This window comes from Cydia splendana, chromosome Z, assembly GCF_910591565.1.
Source record: "Cydia splendana chromosome Z, ilCydSple1.2, whole genome shotgun sequence".
Classification (NCBI taxonomy): domain Eukaryota; kingdom Metazoa; phylum Arthropoda; class Insecta; order Lepidoptera; family Tortricidae; genus Cydia; species Cydia splendana.
The window spans coordinates 17,941,461-17,955,153 of NC_085987.1; the positions used below are offsets into that span (position 1 = coordinate 17,941,461).

General features: G+C 35.5%; 2 protein-coding genes across 2 annotated transcripts in view; one reads left to right on the forward strand and one right to left on the reverse strand.

Annotated features, from left to right (window-relative positions):
* Window positions 1–835, reverse strand: part of LOC134804738 (integrator complex subunit 4) — a 37,443-nt gene extending 36,608 nt beyond the window's left edge. The window contains exons 1-2 of the mRNA XM_063777940.1: window positions 696–835; window positions 252–584 (exon numbers count right to left, since the gene is read on the reverse strand). Coding sequence (XP_063634010.1) covers window positions 252–584; window positions 696–749 — 387 coding nt within the window. The 5' untranslated portion in view covers window positions 750–835. The remainder of the gene's footprint in view (window positions 1–251; window positions 585–695) is intronic.
* A 705-nt stretch (window positions 836–1,540) lies between these two features.
* On the forward strand, window positions 1,541–5,397 carry LOC134804493 (mitochondrial nicotinamide adenine dinucleotide transporter SLC25A51). Its single transcript, XM_063777540.1, has 3 exons — window positions 1,541–1,801; window positions 1,920–2,120; window positions 4,565–5,397. Exons 2-3 carry the CDS (start codon window positions 1,971–1,973, stop codon window positions 5,288–5,290), a joined length of 876 nt encoding a protein of 291 aa, XP_063633610.1. The 5' UTR covers window positions 1,541–1,801; window positions 1,920–1,970; the 3' UTR covers window positions 5,291–5,397.
* The last annotated feature ends 8,296 nt before the right edge of the window (window positions 5,398–13,693 follow it).

The following is a 13,693-nucleotide window of genomic DNA, read 5'->3' on the forward strand; positions in this document are numbered from 1 at the left end:
TGGTAGTTAAAATAGTAATAAGTTTACTAAAATACCTACAAATGAGTAAACCTACTACTAAATAATTAGCTGTAAATTGCTGTTACTGACTAACTGACAATTTTTGTATAATATGGACTTCCATATTATACAATTATTGGCAGTTATTTATAACATTATCTCCAATATAATGGTTTTAAATCCAATATTAGTGTGTCAAAACATTTTCTGTAATAAAATCAAAGAATTTAAGCACAAAAAAAAAACAATACCTTATGTGATGTCTCATTCTTAATGAGGAGTGTGGTCAAATCAATCAAGTTGTTGAGGTTAGCAACAGGACATTCTAGCCCGATGTCACAAAATAGCCACAGTATTTTGACTCTAACCACAGAGTCTTCTTCCGACTGAAAGTGCTCTGAGAGTTTCTTGATGGCCTCCTCAACGTCAGATTCCTGGAACTGCAGGCAGTCAGATATGCGCAGCAGCAGTTGCAGCGCTTCTTCACTAGACTTACATTTCTCTAGTAAACCTACGAATGCTGCAGCAGAACTTCCTATAAGGGGCTTCTTAACTATGTGCAGCTTTTTAGATGGTGGACCATCCTGAAAATAACGATTATTCATATACACAATAATACACATTACTTATTTAAGTTTACTAGAATTACACGGGGAAGGCCACATAATTTTGTTTCTCGATATGAAGCCAACTACCTGAAAAGATTTATTGTATTCAGCCAAAGCCCTCTTCTTAAGCAGTGCCGCCATCGCAATTTATGGATTAAATTATCAGAATAAATCGAGTGAAAATAAACACACAAGGAGCGGCAACAGCATCACCGTCATAATCATTCACGAAATCGCATCGATTGACAGTTGACATTGACTTGACGAAATTAAAAACAAATAATGTCAAAGCTCCTTTGTCTTTGGTATGTTTTGTTTAAAGGCCAGTCTAGACACGATGATCAATTTCACCGATTTAATCAGAAAATAGATTGGAGTCATTTTCCAATTTAATTAACTATTTCTGATTTTTGGATATATTAGAGCGCTCTAAATTTAAATAAATGCCCCCAAAAGCGAATACTAGCGTCACAATTTGGTATTCTTGCGTCCGCACCTCCATCGGTAAAGCCCCCTCCAGACTATGGGCGTGAATCGCGGGTGAAGCCGCGAACGCGAGTGTGGAGTCGATTTCGCTGTCTACGAAAATCGACTACACACTTGCGTTCGCGGCTTCGCCCGCGATTCACGCGCATAGTCCGGAGGGGGCTTAATATTGGTCATAACGGCGGTCGAAATCGGCGAACCAAATTGGCGTTTGGCTCCGCACCACGTCTGCGGATTGGCGAAAATTTGTCCCCATCTGGACTGGCCTTAAATTCTATCGTCTGTTACGGCTTTGTGATATAAAATCAGTGACTATGTGACTATTAAAAAAAATAGTGACAATATTGACAAATGTCAGTTCACATGATATGATGATGATTGGAATGTGAAGTAGCACTGCGCGAACGAGCGCCTTTTAAGTGACTGAAAGCTTTTAATTAAGAATAGTGTTACAAAACTAAACACATTTCAGAAAATTTTAAATTATTATATACTATATGCTTATTTTGCTTATCATCCACGGGACTTATTATACTGAAAAACCGAACCTCAGATTACAACTTTCGGTGACGTAAAGGATGGCATTGACATCGAGGAATTAGTATTTCCTATTTTGCACGTAACGATTTACATAATTAATTGGTTTTTATTTCTTATTTTCTGTATTAACGGTACCGACAAGAGTGCAACAAACAACGAATACCACTGTAAGTTGAGTATATTTAGAAGTAAAAAATTTGTAGTTGAATATGTGTCGTTAAGTTGTTCTGTTTCGTTTCTGTTAACCTCATAAAGTATGTAACTTCCTATCCACCTGTCGTACAGGTAGAAGTTGCCGATATTGGAACGTAGCTATGTGAGAGAAGGCAAAGAGCGATGACGGCGGTTCAGCCTCTGGAGACCGGGTGTGAAAGTGGAGAGCCGCTGCCTGATGCCACCCACTGGAAGGAGTTCGTGTGCGGCGGCGGCGCCGCCTTCTGCAACATCATTATTAGCTACCCTCTTAACAAACTCATATTTAGACAGGTACCTACACAGTGATAACTTCTAAGATAGGATAGGATAGTATGTAACTTGAAATCTCTTTATCATTCATAGTCAGAGAAGAAATTCTGGCCAAAATGTGATTGGCGTTTGCTAAGGGCTATTACTTTGCTTCTCCTAAAGCACAGAAACCTTCAAATAAATAACAGTGTGTGCTCTACAATGTCTATATAGTATTGAGCAACTCATATTTAAAAAAAAAACAATGGGTTGCACTTCGGGAGTGCCGACAGAAGTGAAAACTCAATGACTAGTCCAAAATGTCTGCAGCACTATGTATAATTGACCCATCCTCCTTTCTATTGAAAAACTTTAGTTCTGAAATTGCTGGTCAGTGAGTTTGTTTAAAATTCTAAATTCAAATTTGTAGCGTTAATTGTTTAAAATTCGAATAGAAATTGTAAAGTTACCTTGCAGACCTCGCATCTAAATATATTTGGTCATGATATTTTGAGTTTTATTCACCAGTACTAGAGTTCACTTTTATTAGCGATAATCAATATGTAGCTTTATTGAATTATATTTGAGTGATATAAAGTTAGAATGTAACTGTGAGATCCTCGTATTTCAACCCGTACAAAATTAGAACCGTTTTCATGTAATGTCATTGAGTTTTTCTTTATTGATTTAAATGCCATTTAAATGAGTGGCCATCTAAACGTTACGGTCACGTGATCGTGTTACGCGTTACGCTGTCTCGAGTATATCATTTTTTCCCCACCTCAAAAAGTGCCCAGCGCCGCTAAAGAAGTTTTCACTTCAAAAATCAGTACTTAAGTTCTCAAATTACAGGATGGCCCATAACTCAGTTAACATTTAAAGTGTCACATTGATAAAAAAAACATTTGCAACTAGGATTTTATTTTTAAAAGCAATATAATCTTAAAATGTAACCCTTATTCCTGTCAACCTCAACCTGAAAATTGTCATTACTGCCTGAAATGCATTCTGAAATATTTCTTACATTTATACTCCAGGGAATAAGATTATGTTGCTAATTTCCTAATAGCTACCCTTGCTATTGACACCCTATATTTTCCCACTCCTACTCAAACAAATGGAAATAGTAACCAATTCAAAGACTGTAGCCGTGTTTACATGGAAAAGCGGCCCTTTCACCAAATGTTTACTGTAATTTTTTTAATAAGAGCCCTTATGACAAGTATTATTTCCTGTAAGTTTGAGCTTCCTATCTTTGTTAGTTTTTACAGTACAGTTTAAGATATGAATTTTTAAAATTTTCATAAAAATGCGTTTTTTTTTCACATTGGCTAATGCAATTTACGCAAACTTTTGGTACAGTATTCTATATATAGAGACTTATAAATAATATTTAATATTACCAAAAAAATTCTTGGATAAATGTAGGAAATAAAACTTCAATATTTTTTTTCTTGCTTTCTAGAAGGGCGACACCAACAGTTCTTTGTTAGGTGATTGCTTATATAAAGGCCTGTTACATATATTTTTTTCAAAATAATTCAGTTGGTACATCATACAACAAAATGTAAAAAAAAAGGATATGGTATCGGAATTACACTATAATATGTAAGTAAATGAAAGATAATTTAGTCGCAAAATCATGCAAATGCAATGTCATCTCTTTTGCGACTTATTTATCTGTCATTCACGCATGATTGTGTAATTTGTTTGCGGGTGTGGGTATACCGTATCGTTTATTTTTACATTTTGTAGTATGATGTACCAACTGGATTATTTTGAAAAAAATATATGTTACAGCCCTTTATATAAGCAATCACCTAACAAAGAACTTTGATGTCGCCCTTCTAGAAAGCAAGAAAAAAAAAAATTGAAGTTTTGTTTCCTACATTTATTCAAGAATTTTGTTGATAATATTAAATATTATTTATAGTATTTGTAAGTCTTATAGAATATTGTACCAAAAGTTTGCGTAAATTGCATTAGCAAATGTGAAAAAAAAAGCATTTTTATGAAAAATTAAAAAAAATCATATCTCAAAAAATAACAAAGATAGGAAGTTGAAACTTACAGGAAATAATACTTGTCATAAGGGCTCTTATTTAAAAAAAATACAGTAAACATTTGGTGAATGGGCCGCTTTTCCATGAAAACATGGCTACGCTCTTTGACCTTATTTATGGTCCACCATATAATGTAGGTATAATATATTATGTTGAAATCAAATCCACAAATCTAAATATATTGCCATAAAATCAAGTTTTGGAATAGTTAAAGGTTTTTAACATGTCAGATTTGTAAGAATAACTTATAAGTAATGTGTGGACATATATATATTTTTTTACAGTACATTTTTTTGGTTTAAGTACAAATTCTACCCATGATTGTTCTGTATTGTTTTATATTGAAAGAAGAAGAAAATGAACAATGACAGAGTTATGCCAGCCTAGTCCTTACAAACATATTATTTTATTTTATCTTTCCAGATGATGCATGGAGTTGAAACAACTTTTGCCTTAAATCAATTACAAAAAGAAGGTGCAGCATATCTGTACCGTGGGATGCTGCCACCCCTCTTGCAGCGCTCCGTGTCCATGTCCCTCATGTTTGGAGTGTACAATGAAGTTCTGCAACCTCAACTGAACCACTGTGTCAATCCATATGTTGCCAAGACAGTAGCAGGCTTGGTGGCTGGTTGTGTTGAAGCAACCCTCATGCCATTTGAAAGGATTCAAACTTTACTTATCCACCCTAAATATCATAAGGAATTCAAAAACACAGCACATGCGACTCGTCACATTGCAGGTAGGTATGGGATTAAAGAATTTTACAGAGGGCTAACTCCCATTTTGATGAGAAATGGTCCCTCAAATGCTATGTTTTTTATAATACGTGATGAAGTACGGTTGCTATTGCCGCCGCAGGAGCGAGTGCTGTATAAAAGCCTTCAGGACTTTCTGGCTGGCGCAACGATTGGTGCTTTTCTGAGTACTTTATTTTATCCCCTCAATGTCATTAAAATTGCAATGCAATGTGAACTAGGAGGACCTCATAGGACAGTGGCATATGAATTTAGATATATTTTACGCAAAAGAGGCTCTAAATTTGCAAATTTCTACCATGGAGCTCTTCTTAACATTTCTAGAGCATTCTTAAGTTGGGGAATAGTAAACGCTTCTTATGAGGTGTTTAGGAAAATGCTTTATGCCTAGTCAGCTGTATGTATTATTGTGTATGCATTTGTGTTGGATTCTTATCAACTTTATTGAAGCTCAACATAATTGTGAAAAAATCTATTATTGGAAGTTGTTTTCTGTAACTTTTTATTGGTAACATCAAATTTTTGTCTGTCTGGTTAACTGAAGCTGTCTGGTTACTGTATTTACTAATGATTTAATAGTAATTGTTTGATTGTTTTAAATCATACACACATAACTTATCAGCAGAGCTGTAAACAGTGTAGGTAAACCATGTATATATCTTTTTAGCTCCATATGCTGTATACCATCAGAGATAGAACTTGTGGCAAAAAAGAGTGCTTGAACCATAGATAAATAGAATAGAATAGAATTGATTTATTCGTAAGCACAAACAGTCGGTACAATACATTATATAAAATTAAAGTGCCACGAAATGGCCCCATCTCAGCATGTTGCTGGTGGCTTCCAGCGCTGATCTTCCGAAAATCTGTTATCGATCAGTGTTACAGTCATAGATCAATAAATAGAAGAGCATATAATGTGTTCTAACTCATCGAGAAGTTTATTATAGAGACTGTAAATAGTGTAAATTATTTACAAATCGATACATATTATGTACATATAATTTATATAAACGAGAACTGTTAGTATACCTACAGTGCCAAAATCACAGAGAACTACCAATATCAACCAATATGTTAAAAAAGATAGCGGAACTATCCTGTACTTTGCGTTGGTTATCTTCTTTAGGATAACATCGATAACATACAAGTCGATTTTCATTTTGTCAATCACTCGTTTTTGCCAGGAAAAGTTCTTTGTCTGGTTGTCATAGTTCAGTCAACCAGCACGTCCAGCGCAACTGCCTCTTTCTAACTGGTATTGTGCGATAGTGTCAGATGATGCTCACGCGGCTTTTGTCATATTCATGGCGGCCAGTTGTAGTATTCCTGCAGAGTAACAATCTGCTGCTACTACGAGCTCCGATGCATATGTTTTCGTCTAGTCAGACTATTTTCTGAGGTTCTCGCGATAGTACAAAAATAATGTTTAAGTTTAAAAAATCACTAATATTTAATGCTTATACTAATATAGTTTAGTTTTATATGGTAATAGTCTACAATAACTAAATCCAAATACAAGAAATACCTACCATTCGTACTGAAAGAAACAAATAACGATTTTTATATTTGACGGGTAGGAATATAACAGATGTAAAAAGGGATATTACTATAAGTCTGTATCTTTAGATATTTAAATAAAAGTAAACAAAATCTACCCTCAAATGGCCCCTTAAGCCAGTTGAGGGTAGATGAAAACATTACATGATCAAATAATGTAGGTTATAGTCAGGTCGTTCAGTGACAGATCAGCAGGCGCTTTTGTATTTGGTTGGTTAACCAATAACGTCGTTGAGAATGCCAAATACGGTATGTGCGCGATTTTAATCAAATTAATTAATACCTTATGTATTTTGTTGCTAGGTAACTATTTGTCAATCAAAAATCGTGCACATAACGGATTTGGCATTCTCAACGACGAAATGTTATAACTACCCGAAAATTTACAAATTGTTTGTTTACTTTTATTTAAATACCTAAAGATATAGAGTATAGGGAAAGCAAGACGTCTCTGCCAATGTACTGACAATTTTCTTTCGAGCCCATGCATGCAGCAGTGCTGTAGGAGAGGACAATATGATTTGGACAACGTTTTTGAAAAGTTCATTTTTTTTCAGCAATCAAACTCTCATGCAAATTTATTATACGTTCAAAATAAACTAGATTAAACATTACTATTGTGGTTCCCATTACTGGGTCATTTTATGTTCATGTGTAAAATTTATCAGAATTTTAAATTGTTGTGTGGAACTAGACGAACTAATTTGCATCGGGGCTCGTAGAAGCTAATTTTAAACTTGTGTTTCAAAGTTTGATATTTAATTGACAGAATTACTGTCATTTTATGATTCTTTTTAATTTATTGTATGTTGTATAATCTAAGCAAGACCTTTTGGTGCTGTTGTATATATACTTATTAGGCGTGTTATTGCACAGTTTATTTTAAGTAGCAATTTTTTTAACAAAAGGCATTTATGTTGATATTATATCGCCTGTTATTGTTATGCACAGTAATAACATAATTATGTACTTTAATCAAATATTATGTAAATAATTTATATTGTTGATCATTTCTACCGATGTACAAACGGGTGGTATTCCACCTATCCAATTTCTTGGTTCAATGTGTATTTGCATCTCAAATTTTGCTTAATGAGAGAGTGAGACCCAATGACATCGGACCAAGAAATTGGCCAGGTGGAATACCATAGTAGGCCTTGAATATTGATTCAGTAAGTGAAGATGCCCTTTTTTTCCAAAAACAATCTAAAACGTTCGTTCTTTAAACGATGCTTAGCAGTATTATTGTTAGTGTCCGACCGAAGGTTCGGTTTCGGCCAGTTTCGGCCAAAAAATCATGTTTCGGCCGTAGTTTCGGTCTCGGCCAAAAAACGGCCGAACCTTTCGGCCGGGCTGAAACTTACGAAATGGTACTTCGTACTATGAAACTAAACATGTGACAAAGATCAAAAGTCGGAGAACAAGTACGATAACAATATTAATATACTGATTTATGTATAAGTACATAAATTAATTGGTTTATTAGAAAACACAATTCCCGGCGCCACTGGACGGTCGACGCAGTCTTAATGTGTATAAATAGTGGAGTGGCCAAGTGTGACATATACATTTATTAATAACAACCAAAATGAAAACAAGAAACTAAACGTTAAAATTAAAACTAAAATAAAACAAATTAAACTTATAAGTAAACTTAAACTAAACTTATAAGTAAAAAATGCTTCCCAGGTCACCTTCATGCGTTGTGGCCAAGTTTAAAAAATAGCAACTTTCGTACGACTAAAAAGGTTTATACCGACAAGTGGTATTGTTGGGATCAGCATGGTCTACTGATTATCAATATGCATGTTGTCGCTTCATAAAGTGGTGGACGGTGTCGTGACGTCATAAAGTCGGCAGTACAAAGTTGTAAACTTTTTTTCTTTTAAACATACAATGCGTGGTACCAAATGAAATTTTATACAAAAGGACTGTGAATATTCTTTATACTATGTCTAAAAATATTTAATCTAATATATCCAAAAATAAGAAAAGTACATCAAGTTTAATAAATAATAACAGTATAAATTTCTGTTACAGTATACTACTAAATACAATTTTTTTTACTGAAAACATACCATGTGGGGTATGAAAAGAAAGGGCTTTGTCAGTAGATCACAAATATATTTAAACGCCCAAATAGTGGAAATGGTATATACCTAGGCCAAATTAGATTTTTTCCCGGGATTAATTCCCAGCAAGCTAGAAATCATTTTAATTTTAATACCTTCATTAGGTCCTAAATTCGTATAATCCGAGTTTGCTCCATCTAGTATGTTATATATTTGTAATTTACTCATAAATCGCTTTCATTTAATACCTCACATGGTATGTTTTCAGTGAAGAAAATAGTATTTTAGAAGTTTCCCATAACAGAAAATTATACTGTTATTCAAATGTCTGTACCTATTTCTCTTATTTTTTAATATTTCTAGCTAATTATTTTTGAACATTATATAGAGGATATTCACAGTCACTTGGTATGTATTAGAATAATCCGACCATTCAGTAGTTTTCAATGTAGATCAGTTCAAAATCAACTCTGCATTGTGTAATTTTTGGACGTTTTCTTCTAATTTGTTAGACCAAGTAGTGAGAATGTTATAGTATGTTACATTTTTGTAATCTACTCGCAAAGCCCTTTCATTTGGTACCCCACATAGTATGATTAAAAGAAAAAAGTTTAAAACTTAGTACTGCCGCATGACGTCATAAAAACTCATTCCAAAGAAACGACAACGTGCATTTTGATAATCAGTAGACCACAATACCACTTGTCAGCATAAACCTTTTCGGTCCTACGAAAATCGTAAATAAGGTAGTTTCTACGAATTGGCCTCTCCTCTAAAAAGCGGGTTTATGACATATTTTCAACGATTTTAACAAGTCTACAAAAGGTTCGGTTTCGGTTTTGGTTTCGACCGCAACTGGGGCCAAAGCCGAACCTTCGGTTTCGGTTTCGGCAAAAAAACATGTTTCGGTCGGACACTAATTATTGTATACCTACTTACTATAGTTCGTTCGCATTAGAATGCAGTAAAATCATCATTGTCCGCCGGTCTAGCCACGCGGCGCCCGTAACCAACCAAATCGTTCTTGATTAGAAACTCAAGTTCACAGTGACCAGTTGAAGGCATACTTACTAATTAGGAACGATTTGATTGGATACGTGCATTAGGCTGGCGAACACGAACGAACTGTAACTAGATATTGTCTGCGCCTTCCTTCGCGCTATTGACCCAGTTCCATTTGACCAGTACCGCGCATATAGCTAACGCCATCTGTGATCCGTTGTAAAAACGATATACAGTCAGCAGCAGAAGTTGCTAAGCGGCGAAGTGTTCAAAATTACCTTGACACGCTCTTATTATCTTAACAATAAAGTTGCGTTGCGTCATGATCATTTTGAACACCTGGCCCGCTTAGCAACTTCTGCTGCTGACTGTACGTATAAAGTAAAATAATATCTAATCGGGATCAATTTAAGCTATATTAAGTGGCAGAGTTTTTTAGATGTCTGCAAACAAAATCGACAAACAAACATTATATCTAAAATCTATGCTTTCGTAATATGTTTCTGTTAAATGTTGGCTGTTCAAAACATGAACTTAATGCTGACATGATTACTGCAATTCAAGTTAATCATTGGTTAAGTTGAATTGCAGTGATCAGTACTAAAACATACCAAAGATTAAATCCTAAATAGCGTTTAGGTACCTACTCGTATACCTCCCGAAGTAATTTCTCTTAGATACCCTCTCCCTCCACTGCTTATCATACTCGTAATGTACAAAATAGATTGGTTGGCATTGTAATCACAGACTGACCAGACGTCAGACATAACTCACTCTTACAACATATTTTAGTAGTCATGTCATAATGTATGTCGTATAAATACAGTGTGTAAATCCAATACGGGCAATAAATTAAACCACCAACCAGACACCACCAGACCACCAACCACCACCACCAGACCACTAACCAGGTATAGAATTTATCCGTGTAGTCATTAATTAAGAATAAGAGATACGAGCTTTTTATAGTAACTGCCAACAAGTAACTGTCTACACTTTTTAAAAGCTCGTATCTCGTAACTTGTGTGTTGCTTTACATTACGGGCCGAATTATTTTGTACCTAAGATGGGTAAAATTTTCATTGTATTTCTAAGCAAAATCTATCTCAATATACTTCTTAGGTCCTATGCTAACTACCGTTTAAATATTCGCCCGTGTTGGATTTACACACTATTATACACAGTGTTAGTGAATTCCGTTCACTTCGGGGTATGGTTAAGTACGTTTAAGAAAACTTAAGAGTCCATCAACGTGCACACTAGCGCCACTGCTAAATAATCGTGATTATTTAAATTTAACGACAGGTATTTAAAAAGGGGGGGGGGGGGGTCGACGAATCTAGCAACATAAAAACTAGTTTGATGTATTCAAAAGGTACTTAAATAAACAATAGAGTACGTAGCGGCCTCCTTTTTTAAATACCTGTCGTTAAATTTAAATAATCACGATTATTTTGCAGTGGCGCTAGTGTGCACGTTGACGGGCTCTTAATGGCATAGTTAATTTTTTTTTATAAAAAGTAATTAAATATTGCATATTATAGCGTTGTTGTAATACGGGCATTTCATTTAACTCAACCAAACAATTGAAAACTGTGACATATCAATGTCATTTCGATCATCGATCGTCCGAGATAGTACTTAAGTTTAGTAGCAAATGTATGAACTCGTACTAAACAATAATCAATATGTAAACAGGCCCTAAGGCAAGTTTACACGCTCATAGGGGCCTTATCAGAAAAAAATAAATTACTGATTATCTCCGAAATGGAGTCAATAGGGGGTATTACTGCAATGTTCTGCCGCCAGAGTGCAGCATTAAGCTAGCTAGTAAACCATAGAGTAACTTATACATACTTAAACTGTTTATTTACAAGTTTTCACAGACAAAACATGACATTGGTACGTACATCAAGGCGGTTTGTTAACAAGTGCCTACCGGGAAACGCGAAAATCGAAATTTAGTTATCTGCCTCTTTATCGCTCAAATATGCAAGAGTGATAGAGAGGTTAGATAACGAAATTTAGATTTTCTTGTTTCCCGGTAAACCCCCAGATTGTGATGAATAGTAGTAGTGGCGCCCCCTACGCAGAGTTTTGCGTAATATTCCCTATTAGAGTAGGTACCTAATGAGAAAGTGACTTTGATTTAAGCTCAGTAATGCACCCTTGAAATTAACGGAAATAAAAAAAACACTGAATTCATGACTTAAATTTGTTAAATTTCACTTACAGAAAGTGGTGATTACTGATTACAAATATGTACCCACCAATATATTGCCTAACTGTCTTTGCTGATACATACTTAGTTTACGGCTTTCACATACGCGCCATGCATGATCGACGCTTGTATTTCTCCCACCACGGACTGCGCACATAGCCTATACGTAATATAGTCAGACCAAATCAAGGTTCTTCAGACTTGTGATATTTCATTTTGCCGTGGTACGTAATCCGTTGCGTGGAGAGCGTTTGCCACGTCCATAGTGTGACCATTAGAAGCAAATATCACCGTGTCAATGGCGGTTTCGCTATCAAGGTCACTTTTTGCGTTTCGCGTGGCATAATATATCGTAAATGGAAGGATTTTCATCGCCTAGTTTACGACAGCGTTTTTCAAGTTTTCGCTACCCCCTGGCTTAAAAACGCCCCCAACCCTTCATTTCCTTGGCATTAACAAAATAGCGGTAGGTATATCTCCCACCCTAGTATAATATTTTTCGCCTCCCACTGCTAAATTTTCGTAACCTGTTTTTAATTTCAAATATTGTTTATTGTTTTATGGTCTATGACGTCACTGTTCCATAGGCCAAAATAATGGGAATTCCTCAATAAAAGTCTGCAAATCGTGCGAAGAAACGTGAATATTAACTATCTATAAGTAAATGCTTGTCACACAAATCTTGTCTACTCTTTTCATTTATTTCCAAATGTTTAACTTCCCCGATGAATGATGATGTCCGTATGAGTAGGGCTTAACTGCCCAGTTAGAAGCCATACCTACTGTTCAATTGTTGACGTATTGGTACCTACCTTACCAGTGGCGGGGCGGTCATGGAACTCCATCCCCAACGGCTAGCCTGCTTTTCAGACAGTTCCCTACTTTCCTACAGACATTTTCCTACAAATTAAGAAAAAAATGGAGATCAAATTATCACCGACTTGCCTCCGAATATTTTTAACGCGTGCCACAGGACGCACGAGTAGGTAAGTATACCTAGTTGATTTTTTTTAACCTGACCGTTTAGAACTATGAGCTCTCATAGACTTAAACGGTCAGCTTAAAAATTTCAACTATACACACAGGCACGAAATTGTGTCGATGACAACCCCCTGGTGTGCAACATTCCTGCTTAAAGATTTAGTACCTATATACAGGGTGTGTCTGACCATGGGGCTTTAAATCCAGGGCTCGATTCTACTCGCTAAACTGATCTACTTTTATTATGGCACCAACCCCGAAATCCCGAAAATTTTTTTTACTTTTTCATACATATTGGCTGATCAGATGTCGACGTATTCTATGGAAAAGCCAAAAAAAATTCCCCGATTTTAGGGTCGGTCCCATAGTAAAAGTAGCTCAGTTTACCCATACAACCATTTCCAGTCGCCGTTACGACGCGGTGTTGACACATCTTGTGTCGACACCGTCTGTTTCGGTCACAATTCCAGTCGCAGAGTCGTCGCCGTGTCGACACAGTTACCAGAAATGGGGAAGGGTCGACACATGACACAAAGTGACATAAAGTGTGGTCGCCGTGTGCACACATTGTTTCGGGTTTGCGACTACTTTATGCCAAAATCATTCGTTCATTCGTTCATTTTGTTCCTGTCAAATGGAAACTGTCAGATGGAAAAATACTTAAATAAAAATAAGTGACATTAATTCGTCATCTTTAAAACGGATTACAAGACGTAATTATATATTGTTTGCATTTATATTACAATATGACTTAAATTATTATGGGGAATTAAACTGCTCGAGTGATTTGATAAACTAAGTGTAATATAATCAACGCGCCACCACATTGTTTTAGTTTAGCCGGAAATGAAATTGTTTACTTCTCAGTGCCTGTGTTCATAACTATATTATTTGAAGCATTTTTAGTACTTCGATGCGTATACTATACTTAAATAACAGAAATAACGCTTTACATACT

What these genes read in the sequence shown, in the direction of transcription:
- LOC134804493 (XM_063777540.1), top strand. Translation starts at nt 1,971, where the DNA reads ATGACGGCGGTTCAGCCTCTGGAGACCGGGTGTGAAAGTGGAGAGCCG. An exon ending in ACAAACTCATATTTAGACAG is followed by an intron (nt 2,121 to 4,564) that starts GTACCTACACAG and finishes TTATCTTTCCAG; the next exon opens with ATGATGCATGGAGTTGAAAC.